The 21,544-nt window shown below is 42.6% G+C and overlaps 2 protein-coding genes across 4 annotated transcripts in view; one reads left to right on the top strand and one right to left on the bottom strand.

Annotated features, from left to right (window-relative positions):
* aga (aspartylglucosaminidase) overlaps window positions 1–9,118 on the top strand; it is a 24,312-nt gene extending 15,194 nt beyond the window's left edge. The window contains exons 5-9 of one of the 3 annotated variants that reach the window (XM_053878469.1): window positions 709–817; window positions 1,126–1,201; window positions 1,310–1,417; window positions 7,581–7,714; window positions 8,808–9,009. In XM_053878469.1, coding sequence (XP_053734444.1) covers window positions 709–817; window positions 1,126–1,201; window positions 1,310–1,417; window positions 7,581–7,714; window positions 8,808–8,908 — 528 coding nt within the window. In that variant the 3' untranslated portion in view covers window positions 8,909–9,009. Of the gene's footprint in view, window positions 1–708; window positions 818–1,125; window positions 1,202–1,309; window positions 1,418–7,580; window positions 7,715–8,807 lie in introns of all 3 variants that reach the window. The other 2 variants (XM_053878468.1, XM_053878470.1) reach the window with 2 other exon arrangements.
* Window positions 7,398–21,544, bottom strand: neil3 (nei-like DNA glycosylase 3). The gene is made up of 10 exons (XM_053878467.1): window positions 21,191–21,544; window positions 20,983–21,089; window positions 19,028–19,162; window positions 18,430–18,643; window positions 17,652–17,726; window positions 16,922–17,088; window positions 14,093–14,256; window positions 11,580–11,982; window positions 11,215–11,395; window positions 7,398–9,310 (listed from the first exon to the last, which is right to left on the bottom strand). Exons 1-10 carry the CDS (start codon window positions 21,296–21,298, stop codon window positions 9,128–9,130), a joined length of 1,737 nt encoding a protein of 578 aa, XP_053734442.1. The 5' UTR covers window positions 21,299–21,544; the 3' UTR covers window positions 7,398–9,127.

Genomic DNA, 21,544 nt, shown 5'->3' with positions numbered 1-21,544 from the left:
CGTTTTCAGGAGCGTCTCAATAAACTGTGCCATCGATCTCCCCTCCTCTCCTTCTCCGAGGCAAAAAATGCGGGACTCGAAGTCTACCAGCTTCTTTTCCATGTGGTTCTGGATATCCCGACAGGTAGCGATAACTTCAGTCTCCTCGGTGCACCACTGCTCCAGTCGCTCAACTCGAGTTTCCTCCTTATTAACTCGACTGGCAAAATTCAGAATTTCCTCCGTCAAACTGTCCAACTTACAGTTTATTTCTTGTTACAAGAGGGAAAACTCACGCCGTAAACCTACATTGTGAGACTTGAGGTCGTCTTTTATTGCTCTGACGATATCCTCCGGCGGCAACCACCCGCTAGCTTCTCCCGAACATTTAGCTTGATTAGCCAAAACAGTAGCTTTTCCAGTCATCACGCTTTTATCTTGAGATTTGGGCGTCTTTATTTTTCGTCTTTGGTCTGACATTAGATTCCTACTTGTCTGTTACGAGTTGGTTGGAGGGAAACAAGTTAAATTGAGTCAGTGATCCCAACACGCGTCCAACCACGCCATCAGTTTAGTTTAGCTAGTGTCTCAGGGGGAGTATGAACGACTTTGGTTTCAAATCTGATCCAGCTTCTGTCTGTGTGAATCCATTTGTGTTGGAGATAAACCGCCATTCACCTGCTATTCTTAGTGTCAAACCTCAACACTTATCCATCTGTCTCTCACTAGAAAGTAGTTCCGGATCCCTCCAAATCCTGCGGACCCTACAAGCCTGTGGCGACAGTGCAGCAGAGCAAAAGGCCACGGCATGCAAACATAGACTCCCACGACACCATAGGTAGGTTTTATCTGCCGGCGCAGAACAGCAAAGTCGGCTTTCCTGTGGCATTTTATTGTTTTGCCGTTTAAGCCCCTCATAAAAAAAAAAGTTCAGTGCCGAAACAATAAGGGAAGTTTAATTAATAACTCAAACTCCCTCTTCACTTGACCCTTCTAATTAGGTTTGACTTGTTGTTCAGGCCTCAGAGGATGGTGGGATTTAATGTGTTGTTTATGGACACGACAGAATGCACTAATGGACGACTGAGTGCAAAAATGAGGCGTTTCTGGTTCAATTGGTTGAGAGTCGTTCTGTTTCCACGCCAGGGATGATCGCCATTGATGCGTACGGTCACGTGGCCGCCGGCACATCCACCAACGGACTGACCCACAAAGTTCCTGGGTATGTAGAGTTTTAGGTGTCGAGCTGTTTGTGTGCTTCAATGTTGTATATGGGACGCCGCGAAAGATCATGTGTCATGATGATAAATGTGTTTGTGTCGCGCGGCAGGCGCGTTGGCGACTCCCCTGTCGTCGGTGCGGGCGCATATGCCGACAGCTCGGTGGGTGCTGCAGCCGCCACTGGAGACGGGGACTTGATGATGCGCTTCCTACCCAGGTACAGTACACAACAATACACAGCATGACAGTTTTCTTCTTTCAAAGTTTTCAATTTCGGGCTTTACATTCAGGGCAACACGGCCTTTGGGACCTCGGACAACTGTAAATGAGACTGAGAAATCTCAGGTGTTACCGTGGTATTTGGAGTGGATCTCATGAATCATGAATCATGGACAGTCTGTCGTCCATGTGGCACCCAGCAAGACTTTGAGCACTTGCCCTCAAATATACCGGATTTGAGTTCACATTTAAAGACAGCATCATCTACTGTAAACTTGTTTGCGCAACATTGCTCTCATTGCACGTTGCGACCGTACAGCCAGGGAAGGGTGGAGACGACTGTCATGGGTGATCTTTGAGTACGGACTAGAGGGGTTCATGAGACTTCATGGAGCAGCTCACGCATTGTCAGAGCCCACTATATGGCACTCTAACATGCTCTAAAATCGTGGGATTTGAGCGTCCGTTTCATTGAAACATCACATGATTTTTAAACTGAGAGCGCCACCTACTGAGCACTGAAACCAAGGACACGGTCTCATAAGCGCATCACTAGATAGAGCGGGGGTGGGCGAGTGAATTTCCACTGGGGCCTCAGCATATCCTGGCACTGTTGCCAGGGGAAGAGAAATAATATCATGGAAATAAAAAAATCCTTTTTTGAATGAGAAAGTTTTCGCTGTATTTCTCTGTTATTGTGGGGGAAAAAAAGTTACATTAAAAAGTATAATAGGGGGAAAGATTGTGTATATAATTCCACTCTTTTATGAACTGATAAAATGCACCAACAGAACCTTATCTTCCTGATAAATTAAGCTCTTTGAATAATAAACGAAATTAGAGTTTTAAAATGACAAAGGAAAGAGAATAATGCAAGAAGGGAAAATAAAGTAATAAAAAGTGACTTAAATATTCTCCAAAAGGTTATGAAAATATTACTGAATAATATTTAGCCAAAAAAAAGGGGGGGAGTGGAAAGAAGAAGAAGATTTGTGTCTATGGACAAAAGAAACTGGCCGAATTACGTGCTCTGGTGAATAGATGAGTTTCTTTCACTCTGTTCTTTTACCTCAAGCCACTCACATTCACCGTTTAAGTGCACGTTGAGCGACATGATCATTAACCCTGAGCAGCATCTGAGGGCAAGCTGCATAAGTTGAAGACTTTACATTCTCACCTGGGGGAAACTGACTCCACAGTGTAATTGCAGAGCTGACCTCTGTGGAGCATCTGAGGATGCAGATGGATAAACCCAAGGCTGGCTGACCCTTGACCTAGTGAAGAGCAGGTCACGTTTGACAAGTCCTGAGTACAGTTGCTAAACACCAGACGTGAGCCGACGTCTTGTTCAGACGTGGCCAATCTCCATGAGAACACAGACGAATCTCCAGTCTCACGGCGCCAGATTACCCATGTCCTCTACTCCAGTGGTCCCCAACCCCTGGGCCGGGGACCGGTACCAGTCCGTGGATCAATTGGTACCGGGCCGCACAAGAAATAATTTATTTTTCCCGTTTTGTGTATAATCTGAGACTGAAGGATCTTTTATTTTGAAAAAACTTTTATTTTGAAAAATGACTGGATCCTCTTGGTTGAGCCTCGGTCACTTGAGAGTCCAAATTTAACCCACATGCTCGCAAAATGAGTAGGAAACAGTTGTTTCTTTGTGAAGGGAAAAAGGTTCAGTGAGGAGATGGAAGAGCCTACGACTTCCAATAAGAAGGCAGTTTCTAACAAACAATACCAAGAGTCATACTTGAAGTATTTGAAGGATTTATCGGAGGCTCCCATCGATTTACCAATTTTCATGCACTTTATATTCGGTATCATGGTGTATCTACATGCAGTTTTGAAGGCGGGTACAAACGTGACCATAGTGACCAGAGCCAGAGAGCATTAGGGCACTGGTCGAGAGGACAGGAGTTTGAGAGTCTTAGTGGGCACACAAACATGCAGAGGCCTTGTATGACGGGTCAAAGTGGCAACTTCATACCCCCCGGGCCACGTTCCAATTGTCAAGTGTTGACCGGTCCGCAGTGATAAAAAGGTTGGGGACCACTGCTCTACACAGCTTTACCACTCGAGTTGATTCCAGTTGTTTAGAAATCTCAATTTTATTTAAGGAGTCATCGGCCTCCTATTGTTAGCAAGTTTGTTGCCTCACAAATGAGTGCAGATGAGTCAAACCTCGGCACGCTGGAGAGGGTGTGTTGTCACGCCACAGGTCGACTTCTGTGAGGAGGTAAAATGTGTGTCCGCTAAGTGAACATGAGGCAAACCTATCGTCCTCCAGTGCCGCCTCAAACCAGCCCATTACGTTCATCTCTTTGAGCCAAGACCTGGTTCTCAAGGCTGCTTTGCCCCTATCGTCGGAGTCTAGCTTCTCACCACTGCTGAAGAGGGAGCCCTCCCTCCGCTCGCATCACATCCACTCACGTATCAAACATGGACCAACGCTGTTTAAGTCTTCAGTGGATGAGTTACAATGCAACAGTGTCCAAATGTTACACTAGCCTTGACTCGTTCTCACCTGAATCCTGTCATAGACAACGGATCTGGAACGACACGCCTTTTCTCTTGCGGCATAATTGGATGAAGGAAAACTTCTTTCAGTGATGTCGAAGAAGAGAGACGAGCAACATTTGGACTTGAGCATCGATTTTTACCTCGGAGGGTCACTTGACTTGTCTGCAACTGTCAGGTTGTTGTGCTTCCCATCTTTCCCATTGACTTAATTGGTGCCGGCTGCTATTCCAAATTGTTTTGCTGAAAGAGCTTCACTATCTCTGTAAAAAAAGTTTGAAAGTCTTTCCTTGGATGAGCTGCTCACCTGCGTGTTGGTGGGAAGCTTCTCCACTCCTGACACAGTTGTAATTACAGAACATGGTGACATTTAATTGAATCAATATCTCACCACCGTGACATTTGTGCGGCGAATTAAATACGGAACTCAGCTGTTGCATTTACACTTTGCCTTTAATGGAAGAGACATGTGACTAGCGTTTAATTTTTAAATCTAAATGTCTTTTTAATTCAGTTGAGTCGGACAAGACTGGATGAACTTTGCAACACAGCAGTTGCGTGTCCCGCGACTAGCGGTAAATTTCCTTCATCCTCAACCTCAGAAAGCGGCTTCCTCAGTTTTGAGATTCGCCGACGCCTTCCTCAAGATTGAGGAAGACCCAGGATGCGTTGTGTATTTTCTGCCAATGACAATGGCGTCCAAAGTGGCAAAGAAAGCAAAGTACCAATCTTTTTTTCTTTGTTAATGGAGATACATATCAACACAAGTGGGAATTGTTGTTGATTTTCCCACCCATGTCTCACATGGTTCCTATTTATTTGATCATTTATTTGTTAACTATGGTGTAAAGTATCAAGTGCGGCCAGTTACCATCGTCATGGTGACGATGATTTACTGCTGCTTTTGTGCATTCTGTACTGAACTTGTAACTGGATACATGTAAAAGATGCTAACAGGTTCTAACAAGGTTCTTGCACCTTGTTATTGCACTTAAACTGCTTTTATGGAGTGTATAATACACAAACACCACTGTCACCACCTTAACCAACTAAATTTCCCCATGAAAGTCGACTGCATTTTTATTTACTTTTGTGTAATTATCACTTATTACAATTCTAAATTTTGCTCTTGGAACTGTTACATCGGACCGTTTGTCGAAATTGCAGCCACAGAAGATCATCAGCACGTTGGGACAAAAGATAAATAGGGATGGAGGTCTCTGACTATCTCACCATTTCACTTGGATTTTTTTCTCCCTTAGAGTTAATGTGAGAAGTTCTGTCACTCGGGAGAGACTCAGAGTAGAGCCGCTGCTTCTCCATGTTGAGAGGAGTCAGTTGAGGTGGTTGGGGCATCTCTCCCGGACACGTTCCTCTGGAGGTGTTTCAGGCACGTGCAGCTGGAGGTGGAGGGATGATGCAAGGGCAGGATGGAGCCTGGAAGGGGCTCCAGGTGCTACAGCCAATAGCAAAACACCACCTGATAGTTAAACACATCGCACTTAAGTCATGTGATGACCTCAGAAAAGTCGTCGGTAAAACAATGCTAACAGTACTTTTACCCGACAAATGATGACACACATGATCCTGAAGAACATGTTTCATATAGTCACTGACAGCCCACCCACTCCTCCAGCGACCCCACGCAGAGAGTGTTGTGGGTGGATGAAGTCGGCGAGTCATGTCGCTATCATGTTATATTCATGCTACAGCTGCTTGTTGACTTTTTTTGCTTTTTTTCACCCGAGTTTAGAGGGACTCTTGCGAGGCGTTCCCCCTCGACACGATCAAACTGACTTGGAGAGAGTTTTGTCATCTGTGACACCATTGGAGCTTTAACTGCGGCCTCCTAGCGTGACAATAGTCGGTAATATTAGCGTGGAGGCGTGATGACTTCGCCCCAAAACTGTCATTTGTACGTATCTAGGAAGAGGCTGGATCCCACAATTTTGAGTCGAAAAGATTGAGTTTGTGATGTGCCCTGCTTTAGATTCCTCATCAGTCACACTTAGACGCTGTCGAGGTGGAGTTTTCCGTTTTTAGAAATCAGTCAGAAGTTGTCAAGGCTCTGGGTTTCACGAAGGCCTTGATGGAAGTCTGTTTACCCTGAGTTACTTCTTCTCTCATTTCTGAGGGCCACTGCTTTCTAAACAAATGCACACACGTGAAGAGCGGCTGCTTGTGAGCAGTGAGACCTTCACCATGAGTTGCTACAGTGATCATATGCTTTGTTTCAGGGTCGCAGGTGGATCAAAAGCTTTTACTTCAAACTGAAGTGGTCAGTGATGGTAACTGCTTGATGTATTTCTCTGAGCGTCTTAACTATCCCAGCCCTTCAGTGGTCAGTACCTATCATCAAGAGTGGTCAAACACCTGCGTGTAGGGATGGGCGATTACTTATCGTACGCAATATACCGCCAAACACAATCTTATCTGCATCTCACGATAAATTCGATAAACACGTGACACACTCGCTGCATTGGGCCTGCATACATGAACATGGCCAGACGGCGCCCGCGCGCCGCACTCTCCAGCTCTGCGGCGTTTGACAGTCGACACAGTTGTGGAGAGTGTGGTGGACTTTGGTTCACCATCGTAGTTTTAAACTTATTTTTAATGCAGGGAACCTTTGATAATGACACTGGTCGACTCTGAGTCTCTGGATCTCTGTTTATTTTATTAGATGGAGTGGTCCTCATAGGTTCTCTGACGCGGTCGTCTGCCTTGGTTCACCATCAACACATGCAGGTCTCCTGCTGTGTTGGTGCCTCGGCCAAACATCGTGGTGAAAATAGTTGGATTTTGGACGGAGCTCTTCCATGTCCCCATTAGGGTTCACTGATCGTGGACACACTCTCACAGGCAGCGCTAATGCTACGAGCCGGCATCAGTTAGGGACCATCAACAAATTCTAAAGCGTCAAAGTATTAGTGAAATCTTCAATAAGGCAATGAAAAACAACCATTTTAGGAGAGAGAATTGAGATGAAAAGATTTTCATCACACAAGACAAAGGACTAACAGTTTATATTATGACTTGGAGAATAGAATATGACTAAATCATTTATTGAGATTAAGATGATGATGATCTGAAGATGAAATCCATGAAATGTTTTGTCATTCGGGACAGACTTGCTTGTTTTTGCCGACCCATCTGTGTACCGATACACTGCCTCACGCAGGTTGAGACTCTAACTTTTGAATTATATATAAATATATATATATTTATATATATATTTATGTTATATTATGAAGTTCATCCCACCGTCTAAAACAAAGTGATCTGCTGCGAACACTGGCCTGTGACTGGAAGCTGCCTGCACATTTCCTGCTCGCATGCGTGACTTCTTGGCAGCTAGTGGAACTTCCCTTCCTAATATGTTCTCATTCATGTACATCTGTGTGCGCAGTTCTGGCTCTCGCTCATCGTAGCTGAACACCAGAAGCATGAGTGGAACAGTTGTGCTCGCCACAGTCTTTCCAGAAGCACCACTTATCATATCAAATGAGAGGTTTAACAGTGGCCAGATTTAGCTCATGACCTGCCCCGGAGCTCCTCCCTGTTATCACGCTCATCTTAAGTCCCCAGTCCGCTCCTCAGCTCCCCCCGGTGTTGACTGTCTGTGATGCTGCCAACAGTTTCTTGGCCGTGGAGCTGATGAGGGCTGGAGCGGATCCCTCCGCCGCCTGCAAGACGGCCATCTCCCGAATAAAGAGGCATCACTCGGAGTTCTTCGGTGCCATTATCTGTGCCAACACGACGGGCCATTACGGTGAGGGTTGGGGGAGAGCGGTGGTGCGTGTGCCAGAACTACCTGACTCGCCGGCAAAACAAACGTCTGATACAGAGGCAGGGATTTCTCCGGCATCCATCTGTGGAAACTCAAACAAGTTGTCTGGTGGTGTCTACAACTTCCTCAGAGATGCAGGGCTCTTCGTGATCAGGAATCATGAACATGCATTCCCTCTCCGAGAAAGCAGCAGAGTATTATGACCAGCCAACATAATTTCTTGTCAGTTAACACAACCTCCCTTCACTGCATGTTTTTTTTTCCCCCTCCCCATGAAAATCATTTCAGTCTTAATGTCTCGGGGTGGCAGTGAAATACATCAGCGTTCCTCTGGTCTGCGAGAATAATATAATTGGAATTCTAAAGTCTGTCAAGAGAGAAAACAAGTGTGCCATATTAATGAAGCCACAATCGGCAGCCAGAGGAAGAGCGTCTTGGCCCAGATCAAACTTTTTTTTTTTTGGTACATTAAAACATTGATGACATTTCTAGTGATGGGGTGAGAATGATTTGGAACTTGCAATGTTTGGGGCAGAAGAAGGCTGAAGGTTCATGGTGTCAGCATGAGTGCACGATGACTTCCTGTCAGAGCTACACAAGAAGGCAATATATGTCAAATTCTATCAACAATGGTTGTCAACGTCTCCTACACGTCTTTTTTTTTAAGTTTAAAGTTAGAAATGATGCTCTTCATGGCAAGTATTTCATTAGATTTTTTTATACATTTATCATACTATGTCTTTAAAGAAAAAAAGTAAATAATGATAACAGTACTGATACCCATGTCCCACTCTAACCCTGCCCCTGCTCAGCGTCAATAACATGTCTATTATTTTAACATAATAATTATGATTTTTACTTAATACAGTTGGGCTTCCACTTGAACAGAGTAAGAAATACAAGAGCAAGCTCCCCTGTTAGTGTTGAATTGTACACATCAGCGACTGAAGCGTGAAGATCAAGTAGCAACAAATACAATACGAGTGAATGTTCTCCTGAAATATACGCTTATATTCATCAGTAAAAACAAAAACATATCTTTTTGACACGAATTGTTTCTGTGTTTCACCTGCAGGTGCTGCGTGCAACAAAGCGCCAAGTCTCTCACAGTTCCACTACATGGTGTCCAACTCCCAGTCCGACGCACCGTTCCTGAACTCTGTGGACTGTTTTTAAAGCCCTTCATTCCGATCCATTTAACATGTTTTAATACTTGTGTCCAGTGGAATGTGCGGAGAAATAAATGCTTTGTTGATTGGATGTGCCAATACTTTATTACATTGTTATTCCCACCCAGTTGCACAGGAGTATGACAAGAAGTCCATGATTGAGAAGTCAACTCTATACGTGTCACTTGGCAGCAGCAGCTCCAGTTTCCTGGTCTTTTGATGAGCTTCAGCAGCCGGGAAGGATGGAAACTCCGGGTCCGTTCTCCACCCACTGGAAGAACTCGCACTGTTTACCTTTTTTAATGCTGCATGTGTAGAAGTTGCGTCCGTTGTTGGGGCCCAGCTTCAGCACCGTCCTCATTATACACCGTTTCCCGTGGTGGCAGAAAGGAAAGTGCGAGTCGGCCCACTGTGCAACAAGGAAAATAAAACCTGCTCAGATGCTTTTCCTTACAAATACCAGTTTGTTCATATCAAAAAAATTAATGAAATCGGCTCCACATTGGGGCGTTCAAGGCTCCTGCTTTTATAGGCTGCTGTTGTGATCATTAAAACTACAGTCGGCTGCAGGAAAACACCACATTTGTCCATGATAGGATACTAAGTAACCACCTTAAATCTTATCTAAGAGCCAAACTCTTGTTAAAGAAGTAACATATTGCATTTTCATTTGACAGAGCTCTAGTGATGGGCAGAGATGAGCCACAGTCCATGAGCTTACATGTGCTGCTGTGTTGTGATCCAGCTGAATAAAGCCAGAGCCGCACCTGTCAGGAGGGAGTCAGAACACACACACACACACATTCTCTCACGGTCTTCTCCACGTCAGGCTGGGATCCCACTGACCACTATGGATCCAAAGCTCTGTTGTGTTTGGTTCAAGAAGAGCTCATTAGCTGTGACCTGAGAAGTGTGGCCATGCAGCCTCCTGGGCCTGAGGCCCCTGACGCTTCCCAGTCACAACCACTGCTGCAGGCAAATGCAGCCAAGAGTCGCACCAGGCGTCAGAAAAGCCAACTGATGTGTTCCTATGAGCTTCTGCAGTGGGGCTAGACCAGGGACAGCTTAAAAAATATATAGAAATATATATGTATATTTCAGCTATAATTCAATTCCTGTCGAACACTGAACGTTACACCAATATGCAAATGACATGCAGACACAGCGCAAACCCCGCCCCTTCCCACTCCCCTACCATCCCCTCAGGCCCCTCCCCGCCCTGCACGCTAAAATGGTGCCGCCTTGAAGAGAACTCGAAAGATGAACACAGGCATTGAAAAAAGAAATAGCGGTGGAAAAAAGAATATAGGAATTGAAAAACAGAATATTGGCTGAGACGTTTTTGTATTGAGGTAGAAAACTACAATGGTATTAAAATGAAAAATGAGAATATATTCTATATTGTTTCAGCCAATATTCTTTTTTTCAGACAATTTTTTTTCCACTTATCTGTTACTACAGTACTACAGAGCTTTTGGGCGGCCAGTATCTCAGTAGTAAAATCATCCACACCTTAAACCAAATGCAAATCATGTTGCGTGCACCCAAATTTAAGCTAAATCTGAGTCGTGCAGTGAGAATTCTTGTCATTTCAGAGGTTGTGAAAGCATTAATTTGCATTCTCCATCTGATCTCCTCAGACACAGAGGTGCTGCCGACTCCCCCCAGTCAGGCTGCCGCTCTGCCAGCTCTTGTATCCTCCACCAGTGCCGCACTGAGCGAACTGTACAAACAAGGCATCAGCAGAGTTGCGACGTGATATCGCAGGTTTAGCAGAATCTATTTCAGCTCTCACGGAGCTTATATACTGGTGAACAAACACGGCGAGAGCAAGCGAATTAGGGTTGAAGTGACGACTCCAGTAATTCAATTCAGGAAAATAATTGACTGGTTTTGTGGCTTCCAGACATTTTTTTTTTTTTTAAACACACGGTTGTTAGTTCCTGCTGAACGATGCCCGTTAACTGCTGCAGACAGATTGGGGAAAATGAATCTGTGTAACATGAAGTACTTCTTTAGGCGTTTAACTCATTTGGCTCAGTTGTCTAGGAACCTGTTGTGACGTCACGTTCTGAGATGACAGCAGCGGTGTTTCAGTCACAATGCTTGATGCGTTTTAGAAATATAGAAAAATGTCTGATGGTTCTCTATCATTTTCTTCAAGTAAGTCATTACATTTTTTTTTCTCTTTTTCTTTTGTTTTGAAATCTTCTAATGATGTGATCTGGGGTCTTTTCCTGTCACTCAGGACGCTTCTGGAGCAGCATCAGTCGTCCAAAGACGCCTCTGGGGACCGTGTTGTTCTGTTTTTACCTCAAAGAAGTCACACTTCTTCTCTCTGGGCTGAGCGCAGACATAAAACTGCCGTCCTTTATTGTCCCCCTCCTTGTGGACCACTCGGAGAGCAGCAGGACGACGATGGGAGGCACAACAAGGAGCGCTGGGACTGGCCGCCGCCAGGGAGCCGCTGTTCTTCTCCCCTGCCTTTTGAATGCTGACAAAGGCGATCTTGTTAAAAAGCTAGCAAACATGAACAAAATCTCTTCAGTATCATCTTCAGTACAATAAAGCCACTCTCACATCATTCATCACGTTTGTCCCCACCGAAGTACAAAAAAAAAAAAAACTTCTCCTATTATAAACTTCCTCATGAATAGCCGAGCATGAGAGTCACTCACCCTGAGTTTGCGCTTCGGTTGTGAGGATTGTTACCGAGGAAGGGACTGTGATCAATCCTCATTTTCTTGGATGGGTGACTGTGGGAGGCCAGAGCCTCCCCATCTGAGCGACTTTGCTGCTGCCAGCCACCAGAGGCATAATTGGGGCTGGTTGTCCCCTGGTCCATGCTGTATTTATCCAAACCCCGCTTCGCCGCCAAAGAATTCAAATGACCGCCTGCTGGGGGCGGCGAGGGGTTCACGGGCTTCTGGCTCAAGTCGGAGAAAACAAGAGTGGAGGTCCCGAACGCCGACCTCCAGTTGACTTTGCGCTCCACCTGTGGTTTCTTGAAGGCAATGCAGGGGAACTTGATCAGATCTGTGGTGAAAGGTGTCGCCTCCCGGTCTGTATCCTCGGTCTGGACTGGGGGGAAGCAAGACAGAAATCCTTTTTCATGACGCTCTGGTAAAACGGATATCATAAAAACCCGGCTGCTCTCTTCATAAAATTCATCAGGCTTGCAGCTTTATACCGCCACCATCATATAAAAAGGGATTTAGATGAGAAGCCTAAAAGTTACTTAAAAGAATGCTGGATCCTTGTCTGAGCCGTGACTGCATCACAGAAATAACAGGACGTGACGGGATTTCATGATTGAGACATACTATTTTTGCCATAAGGTGAATGAATTTGGTATATTACCTAATCAAATGATGGACCCATTCATACATTTAAGCAACAAAATATTGTTTATGTTGCATCAGTTTGACAATAGCACAATGAATCACGATGGTGGCTATATTCATGTTTAGAGTAGTGGAAACCCTGGCCATTGTGTAGTGAGAAAGCATCTGTTTGCTTTTGTTCAGGGATTCCTCCATGTTTGTTGTTGTTGTTATCATCCTAGCTGCCACGTGTCTTGTGCATCAGTGGGATCAGTGGACCAGGAACTCCTGCACTTACAAAGGTTCTGTGTCACTGTTAAATTAAATTACATTACATTTTTGTTGTAACTAATTAATCGTAATAATGTTGTAATTAATTAATCGTGGATTAACTTGTTAATGTCCCACCACTAATTATCACTATTATTACAGTTACAATAACCAAACTAGCAATACTTTTTTTCATGTTTTGCTCCAATGAGTAAAGATTTTCAGGACACCAAAAATCTAAATGTAGGTGTCAATCGTTCATCCTCACTTTAACATTTATGACTGTAGCAATCCCCACAAGTGACTGTGGCACTTGGATTTTGTGTGTCCTTGCTGGTCAGTCCTTTCTTGCACACACCACAGACTCACTGACCGTCCAGCACTGGGCCTCCACTTCTGGCGTTGTAAGTATTAAGTGTACCCTGGCTCCCATGTTTTGATGACGCTACCATATGCAGCTTTGCGCCAGGATATTCTCAGTTTTCATTATTAAATGATCGTGTTGTAATGAGACGCTTGTCTTACGAGACCAGGCGAGAACTTAATTGAACTGGCTCCCCACGAGAAATGTTCTACACAAACAAGAAATATGGTCGCAGTTTAATAACGCAGCATGAGATCTCGTCACACCCCCATTAAATGCTAATTCAAATTAATAAATTGCTTGTAGCTAGGCAACGATAGCATGAGTCCCATAGTCCAGAGACCAGCTGTTCAATTGTCAATATAAATTTAAAAGAAATATTTATTACTGCACATGAAACCTCGACAAAAAAGATGAGCCTGGCCTCCTGTGGATGATGTCGTGCCATGTGCGTTTCATTTGACTTTTCATTACACTTCAAATTAATGTTTTGAAAGCCAATTTTACATTTAAATCAACAAAAGACAAACCCTGTAGACCTGATGCGACCTGAATGGCTGAAAGTCCAAACTTTTATTCCTTTATTTTATCCAAAAATTTTACTTGGCAAGGTTGTTAATAGGGATGCTCCAGTCAGGATTTTTGCGGCCGCAGTGCTGATCACCACCGATCACAGGCGGAAGTGGTAGCAGCCTGCTGCTGAGGAACCAGCAGTCTGACTTTCATGAGCCCCGAAAACACTCTGTCCTCCATCTTTAAATGGTGTATTTAATGTTAACGCTCCCCGGCACAGCATTTTCCCGTGCATGTGCTGCAGGACCTGAACTTCACCAAACGTGACCGATCAATCGGAGCATCCCACCAGCTATATGAAAAGACCTTAAAAAAAAAAAAACACTCATTTACACCTACACTCTAGAAGAGGACAAAAAATCCTATTATGACCTGTATATTGTTCAAGCTACATGAATCCATTTGCCTCGTCTCCTCCCAGGATAGACACCATTGCCTGTAAACGCTTCAAATAGCGTACTCATTGCAGCTAAAGTACTAAATGGACCCTAAATGCTATTTTGCACCTTTGAAAAATCCAAACCATTAAGTGCTGATAAGTCACCTGTTGTTTTAAAGCACAGTTAAGGGAATTCATGACAAACTATGGCCATCTGTGTTCATGTCCTCTCCGGCTAAAAAGAGCTTCTTTACTGTACCATTAAAGCCAGCGCTCACTTACCTTCCGGTCTGGGAGAGAGACAGGCGTCGCAGGCTTTCGCTGCTGGCGGGTTGATGAGCGTGCAGAGCTGGCAGGCCCAGTCTTCTTCCTCCTTCCGAGCGACCCTCTCATTGGCTCCCTCGCTACAGACCCAGCCAATCAGACTGTTCCTCACAGGGAGTTTTCTGAAGGCAACCAGTCAACAATTTCTACAAGCTCTTAAATTGAAACAGCAATATTGGGGTTTTTTTCAGTCTACAATCTCTTACTTAGTTATAACCACAGTATAAGTTATAATAATTATTGCTGTTATTCACACAGTCGCTGCTACCAAAGAAGAAGAATAGTGGAGTTCTGTGAACGCATCGCACCTGAAGCCTGTGCTTGGCAACAGTGCTGATGAAAAATGAATGGTTTTATTAATGTTACGAAGCAGCCTCCTTCACTCCGTTAGAAATCTGTAAATTGAAAAAAATCTGGTGCCACGTAAATTCCACAGCCAGAACTTCAAAAAGACAGTCTTCCTTGAGGCTAAATTTGATTCCAGGATGCTCTTGTCAAAGGCAAACAAATGTCAGCGAAAGGGGCTAATTATAGTTAGGCTGTTATTGCCATATTAACATGGGAATCGGTTACACATCAAAAACGTCTATATCATCGATGAAACTTGACTTTGTGGCATCTTAAATTACATTTAAAATGAGACAGTTCAGGAAGTTGAAGCCGGGAACCTCCTGCTACAAAGGTTACGTGCTGCACCTGCCACACAATGATATATTAGGCTCGTAAAAAAAAAAAAAAAAGAATGAATGAATGGATGAAATATTTATGGAGGAACACTGAGATATTACATTGAATTTGAGTGTTCTCATTGTTGCACTTTCGCAGAGTAAATGAAGTATTTTCAGCATGCTAATCCGTAACACTGCTTACAGTTTGTTGTGCTTCTTACAGTATTTTTCTGGCAACCGCAGCTGATAGTGTTTTTACATGTAAACAAGATTTTTTTTTTTACACTGTATGATTCTGACAGGACATTTTATATAGCACTTAATTTAAATAACATTGAAATTGTGTGACTATTTATTGGTGTTTTTTTCCCATCAGAAATACCATACACAATCCGTACACAATCTTTTATGTAATAACTATTCTCATATACTTCATGTAAATAGATACCTAAATTTCTCTTAAACCTCAGATCACATGCATATTTTAATTACACCAATAACATTCGCATGTGGCTGCTGAATGGCCGGCCCTTCCCCAGAGACTTAATCTTCCATGCACTCGCAGTGTGTTGTATCAACAAATGTGTCTTGCCGAAAGTTGCCTTTAAGCAGCCAAACGCTAATTCCAGATGGCAATGTATTTAATTTCATTGCTGGCAGCGTTCATGCCAAGGCCGCGACATAAAATTCGACTTTGTTTGACAAGAAGGAGAATCTACAATCCCAACACAAGTCATGAAGGAGAAAAGTGGTGTCGGCTTTTCCAGAAACTTTCCTCACAGACTGCTTTATCAGCTGTGTAATGTGTTGTAAGGGCTTTAGGCTCTAACCCTTAGAAAAAGCTCTGCTCAAACATGAGCCAGGAGGAGTTGAGTCTGTGCCCTGTCTGGCAAACACAGACTTATATGCGCATTAATTTTCCCCCATAACACTTCCCACTCCCTGCCAAGACCATCTGCCTGCAAAGATGCAGATCTGCTGCTTCGCGGCCAGAAGATCAGACTTGCGTCACGAGGCAGAGTGATCAGGACATTGCTGCGAGAGGTTTGGTCTTAAAGAAACTTCCTGTAATCCAATGTTGGTGAGATGACAAATATATTAAAGAGGCATCACAATATAGGTCCTAAATAAACCCCATTTTTGATGCTACACATCAAGAACGCTACCCGCTAATTTTGAGTAAAGGGATAGCTATGTGTGACGTATTAAAGGTGTCACACCTGGTTTGCTGGGAATTAATTCATGTTCCAATTATTCTTAAGAATAATGAAGAAACAATCATTGCATTTCAAGGGACAAATGATCGCAGCCCCAATTAAGATGTATTACTCATTAAGAAAGAGGAAATATATATAAATATACATGTAAGTTGTCAATCGCGCATACAATTCTGGGCCTTCTATTCAGTTCCATTACTGTATGTGGGCTTATGGAGCATATATAGCCTTTGCCTTTAGAACAACATTACCACTGATGTCCTGCAGGGTCTTAGATGTACCGTAAATTCTGAACTATAGAGCACACCGAAATATTAGCCACACCCACTAAATTTAAGAAAAAAAAAGATCTTGTTCATACATAAACAGCACCAGTCTATAAGCCGTGGGTGCAGCGGTGCTGCCGTTGAAAGGTCAGAGGTGCTTAAAAATGCATGAGGATCACTTCTAAACTAGTTTTGAAAACGGGGTCCAGATTCATGAAACAAACTCAGCAATGTTCTGAACTTGAATCAACTCGTCGCATCTTTTATTTACATTTTATTCTGACACCACAGCCGGACTCAGCTGCAGCTTCTCACCTCTAAGAGATCGGTTCTGTTGGCGGAGATGCGAACACACAGACAAAAACTGTGTATTTTGAGCACTGTAAGGTAAATAAAACGCCTGTGAATTCAGAGGGTTAATGTTACCAGACACAATATTTTGGCAGCATGATGGTCTTTGGCCTGTAAAAATCCATGTAAGCTGGAGGATTCAGAGTTTGTGAGAAAAAATGTCGCGGCTGTGTAGTCCTTATTGTGATTTTTCACCAAAATTCACTTTCACCTCCACCCTTCTGAGCAAAAATTTGACACAGCAGCTATTCAGTTCCAGAGCCAGAGTACCGCGAGGGGCCATACCTGACGTCAACTCCGCTGGGATCCATGATCTGACAGCTCTCACAGAAGTAAGTCATCCTGCCATTGTCTCCAAGACGACAAACTGTGATGACATGAGAGCACTGGTTGCACTGGGGTCGCTTGTAGACTTTGTAATGTTTGTGAAGTGGAGAGCCAGATTTGCGACACTGATCGGAACACAAAGGCAGTATGAGTCAGTATAGAGATGGGGACAGGAGGAACAAGTTTTCTGACTTTACAATCGAACATGATGACATTTTTGCTATATAAATCAAAAAGAAGATGCAGACAGGTAAAAGCATCACCAACGAAATATTCACTATTACATATCTACATATTACTGTATGTAGTAGCTTCACCACAGATATGATTGTTGAATATATGAAATTAACGGGGAAGTTCAATTTACAACAATTGAGAAACATTTTTTTAATCTTATGAAAGCTTGTCACCAGACTTCTTCACAAGAAAATGGTCGGACTGCACTAACTTGAATCCAAATAAATATTAGGGGTGAGAAAAAAAATGACTGACATATACACAGCATTTTTTCCACGACAATATTAAACAGCGATATTTTCCCCCCGAATCAACATTATTTTCCTGCAACGCCACATCCATTTCTGGGTAAGCAGAAGGTGAGCCGAGCTCAAGCAAATATTGGAACCATGTGATGGAACTGGTGTCTGCCAGATTTTGCGATTAAAAAAATGTACAAATGTTGCACAACCTTATAAAAAAGCAGCGTGAAATCCCGCGTCATCTTCACCAGGTGCTGGATATGCTCTTCCGTCAGCTGCTGAACCTGAAAACCCAGTGACAGTTAGTTCAAGTCCACAGACAGAGTAAATAAACCTTACTTTTATAGCCCTTTGCTTGAAAACGCAGATGAAAAGCTCTGCACTCAGACGATCAATAGAACAAGTATATAAACAATAAAAAGAAATACCAGACACAAATAAAGAAAATGGATTTAAAGTGATACAAAGGAGACAAATTACATTCTGTCTGTTCCCGGGAGTCAACTCAGACAGTCGAGGTGAAAGCAGAGGAAGAAAAATCGAAAACATACTTGTGGAATCTTGAGGACAGTCAACTCGATAGAAGAAGCAATGCTCATTAAAAGTCAGCGATTCATAAAGAGAAGAAGTCAAAAGTTTTCTAATTAATATATTGTTTGTCTTTTATCTTATTAGTTTGGTAACTGCTCAATAGAGAAGGATCCATCCCTTCATTGATCGGGCTGTTCAGATCAATGCAGTCCACAAGGAGAAAATGTAACCTTGTTATGCAAAAAAAAAAAAAAATCTACTCAGAATGGAATTTTAAAGCATGTTAAATTCAGTGTTTTCTGTCTAATCTTTGGAGGTGTGACAGACCTAAACCAGACATACGCGTAGTTAAGAAGGAATTGATCTGCATATTTTGAACTCTCGCATCAGATCACACAAAAAGTCAGCTTTTCTACTCTTCCGTTCCTCTGCTGAACCAAGTCAAGCAGTCTGTACCTTCACTGCTGGATGTAAGCCAGAGTCAAACAGGGCTTCATTTTTAATGATGTTGCCCACTCCTGGCATGACGGCTTGGTCGAGGAGAACGTCACACAGCATCCTGCTCCTCTGACTTCTCACCGCCTCCACCGATCGAGAAAAGCTGAACTTGGGTGAACACACATCCAGTATGTGCAGCGCTTTCACCCTCTGTTCGCAGTCCTCAGTCAACCTGCAAACACACCGTTTTTCCTGAATGGATTATGAAAACATATGGCAGCCATATGCAAGGTTGTCCCCGAGGTTAACCGGGGCTTTGAGAGGTTATAAATTTCAAAGCGAGTCTTTAATATATTCTGTTTGTGTGTGATGAGATGGTTCAGCAAGGGTGACATTTACAGAAAACAGGAATAAATATATAGCCGGCTGCAGAACAATACATTGAGACCGCACAGCCAGTGATTGTGACAAATGTCGAGCATGAGGGTGTGTTTTTCATTTTCCTGCCTTCTACAGACAAAGCCTAATGTAGGACATGTTCACTGAGTGAGACTCACACCCCAAGGTGAACTTCTGTCACCTCAATCTATCTGCGCCGAGCTGGTGTCCCCATTACCTTATTTCCACAGTGCTGTCAAAGAAGCACACAGTGTCGTTAGTCAAGTGTATTTCCAGCAGCGGGACGGAGCTACTCTTATCCTTCCTCTCAGCAGGGTTTATTCGCATTGATCCATTCATGCCAAAGTGAACTCTGAATCAGAAAAACATGCAAGAAGAAAAGAGGAGACATGTTTTGAGCAAAGACAGCTTGTCACACCTCGTAAAAGGAGAGCGAGGAGGGAAGGACAGTGGGAGACTTTTCACTATGACAGGCTACAGCTCAGCATGCAGCCAGCAATTCTCTGAATTTCTCCCTAAATAATATATCACAAATCCAGATCGTATGTGAAAACAGCATTTCACTCATGACACAATTATAGTTAAATCAATAGCCGCAAACAAGACAAGGTGTAGGATTAAACTGATCTTTATTTAGGCACTATGCTTTAGATTAGATTACATTAGATTAGATATCAGTTATTCGTCTCACAGCAGGGATATTCCAGCGGAGCAAAAATAAACACTGAGACAGAAATCAAAAATAAATGGTTACACTTCTTAAAATGCTAATCGCAACTGTGAAGTGAGCAATGCAGAATAACTCAATAATCTTCCCAGGTGAAAAATCTGTTAGCATGAGCATAGAGAACTGTAGTGAACATCACCACATGCTAGGAGCTTGATAATTCTTTTGCTGAATAACTGAAAAGAAAAAGAATTCTCCTAAATATATTTCAATGTAATTAAATTGCAGAAAAATAAGTGATTTATGTAGAGAAAGTATTTGGCTTGGAGGACGGATGTGATTTTTTATTATATATATATATATATATATATATATATATATATATATATATATATATATATATATATATATATATGTTTTTTTTATATAATACTGTAATAGAATACAACACACACATGAGCTTAAAAAGAAGTGCTCCAAGGTGATCAATCTCTTTGCTGCAAAAAGTGCAGAACAACATTGTTTTGTGCTCTGATACAGGTTTTACAGGTGAGGTTTTATAAACTTTAATTTGCCTTCGATCAGTGCAGTATCATTTAGTCTTTTTCATCATGGACATTTTGCTAGTTTCATTGTACAATGCGATGCACCTGCAATTGGTGCACTGAAAAATGTTCAAAGTAAAATACAGTCAATGGGATTAATAATCAATCTATTTAAGTCCCAGCCCTTTTTAGCATAATTCACTATACCACGTTGCATTAAAATACAGATACCAATGTTGTTAAATGGAGATCTCAACTTAAAAAAATAAGTACCGTGAACCTACTCTATTCAACAATTATATTTTGGCCTGTATTGATCATAAAAGATAAGAGGAGTCATGTCATAAAGCAGATGACGATTCAATTACACTTCAACAACTTGTGATTCTGGTAACGCTAACTGAGAGAGGTAAGAAAAGTTTGTTTTAAGGTGAGGAACAGTCTTGAAAGTATTTTAATGGTTTAAGTTCCAATCTGTCATCCATTTCCATTACATTTCATATGTCAATGTCAAAACCGCAGTACGCAATCATATTCACAGACACACTGAAAGGAGTAGAGAGAAGAATAATACTCATTTTTTTCTATGTCCTTATCTTCTTTTGTAGTTCACCATTTTCTCAGTGATGTCCTTTTTTGTCCGTTTTCATGCGGTTATATTTGATTACTTTTTGTGTCTGTGCAGTGACATGTATGTGTGTTCCACAAATGAATCTTCGCTCAGTTGCAGACGGGTTTTTGGGCCAGATTTTCGTCTCAAATGCTTTTTTTCTTGTATCTATTATTATTACTTTCCATGTTAGTTGTCCATCTACAGTGAGACCCAGACAGAGTGTAGGTAAACGCATGGTTACATCTGTACAAGTAGTAGATGAACTGCAGTAATTTAGGTGTTGAGATCAACACACAAAAGGTATATACGTGTAAGACCGAGAATGTTTAATAAATTGAGTGCATTACCTTAGTGCTCTCGAGCCAAAATACAGGAAGAGTTCTTTTCCCAGAGTCTCGACCCCTGTATATGGAGACCCCACAAGACAACGGAAAACATTGCCCTCAGACTTGTTCTGAAATAGAAAGCACGGCGGTTAGGAGCATGCTAGCCCAGACAATCGTATAATACATCAATAATGTACACGCAAACGTTGCTGTCATACTGTGAACTCACCGCAGATGTTGTTGTCAAACTTCCTCTGATATCCTTTAATTTCTGACCCTTGCACACTTTTGCTCGGATTTTCTCTCCGTTCAACGTACACCCGGGACCTTCAACCATTATTGTCCAGTTTTAAAAAGCATGAACTGATGACATATATATACATATATAACGCAAGAAAAACAGCAAAAGCGAACTGTCCCCGCCAAATGTTATTTAATGCCGCGCATGCCCAGTAAGGTTTGTATCACATGTCTCACTTACGTCAGACGAATATGTTTAAACTGAGTTTTCAAACTTAATTATAAATACAAATCCAATCCGTAAAAATGAAAATAAAAAGAAAAATCTGACATATTTTGTGAT

Source organism: Synchiropus splendidus, chromosome 11 (genome assembly GCF_027744825.2).
Source record: "Synchiropus splendidus isolate RoL2022-P1 chromosome 11, RoL_Sspl_1.0, whole genome shotgun sequence".
NCBI classification, from domain to species: Eukaryota; Metazoa; Chordata; class Actinopteri; order Syngnathiformes; family Callionymidae; genus Synchiropus; species Synchiropus splendidus.
Note: the sequence above shows the minus strand (reverse complement) of the source record. Positions and strands in the feature narration are given on the sequence as shown.

Excerpts from the sequence above, each read along its gene's own strand:
- neil3 (XM_053878467.1), bottom strand. The coding sequence starts at position 21,298 with ATGGTTGAAGGTCCCGGGTGTACGTTGAACGGAGAGAAAATCCGAGCA. Across the intron at positions 18,644-19,027 it reads GACAGCACTGTGGAAATAAG|GTTGACTGAGGACTGCGAAC; the intron begins GTAATGGGGACA and ends GTGTGTTTGCAG. Across the intron at positions 17,089-17,651 it reads TCACGCTGCTTTTTTATAAG|TGTCGCAAATCTGGCTCTCC; the intron begins GTTGTGCAACAT and ends TGTTCCGATCAG.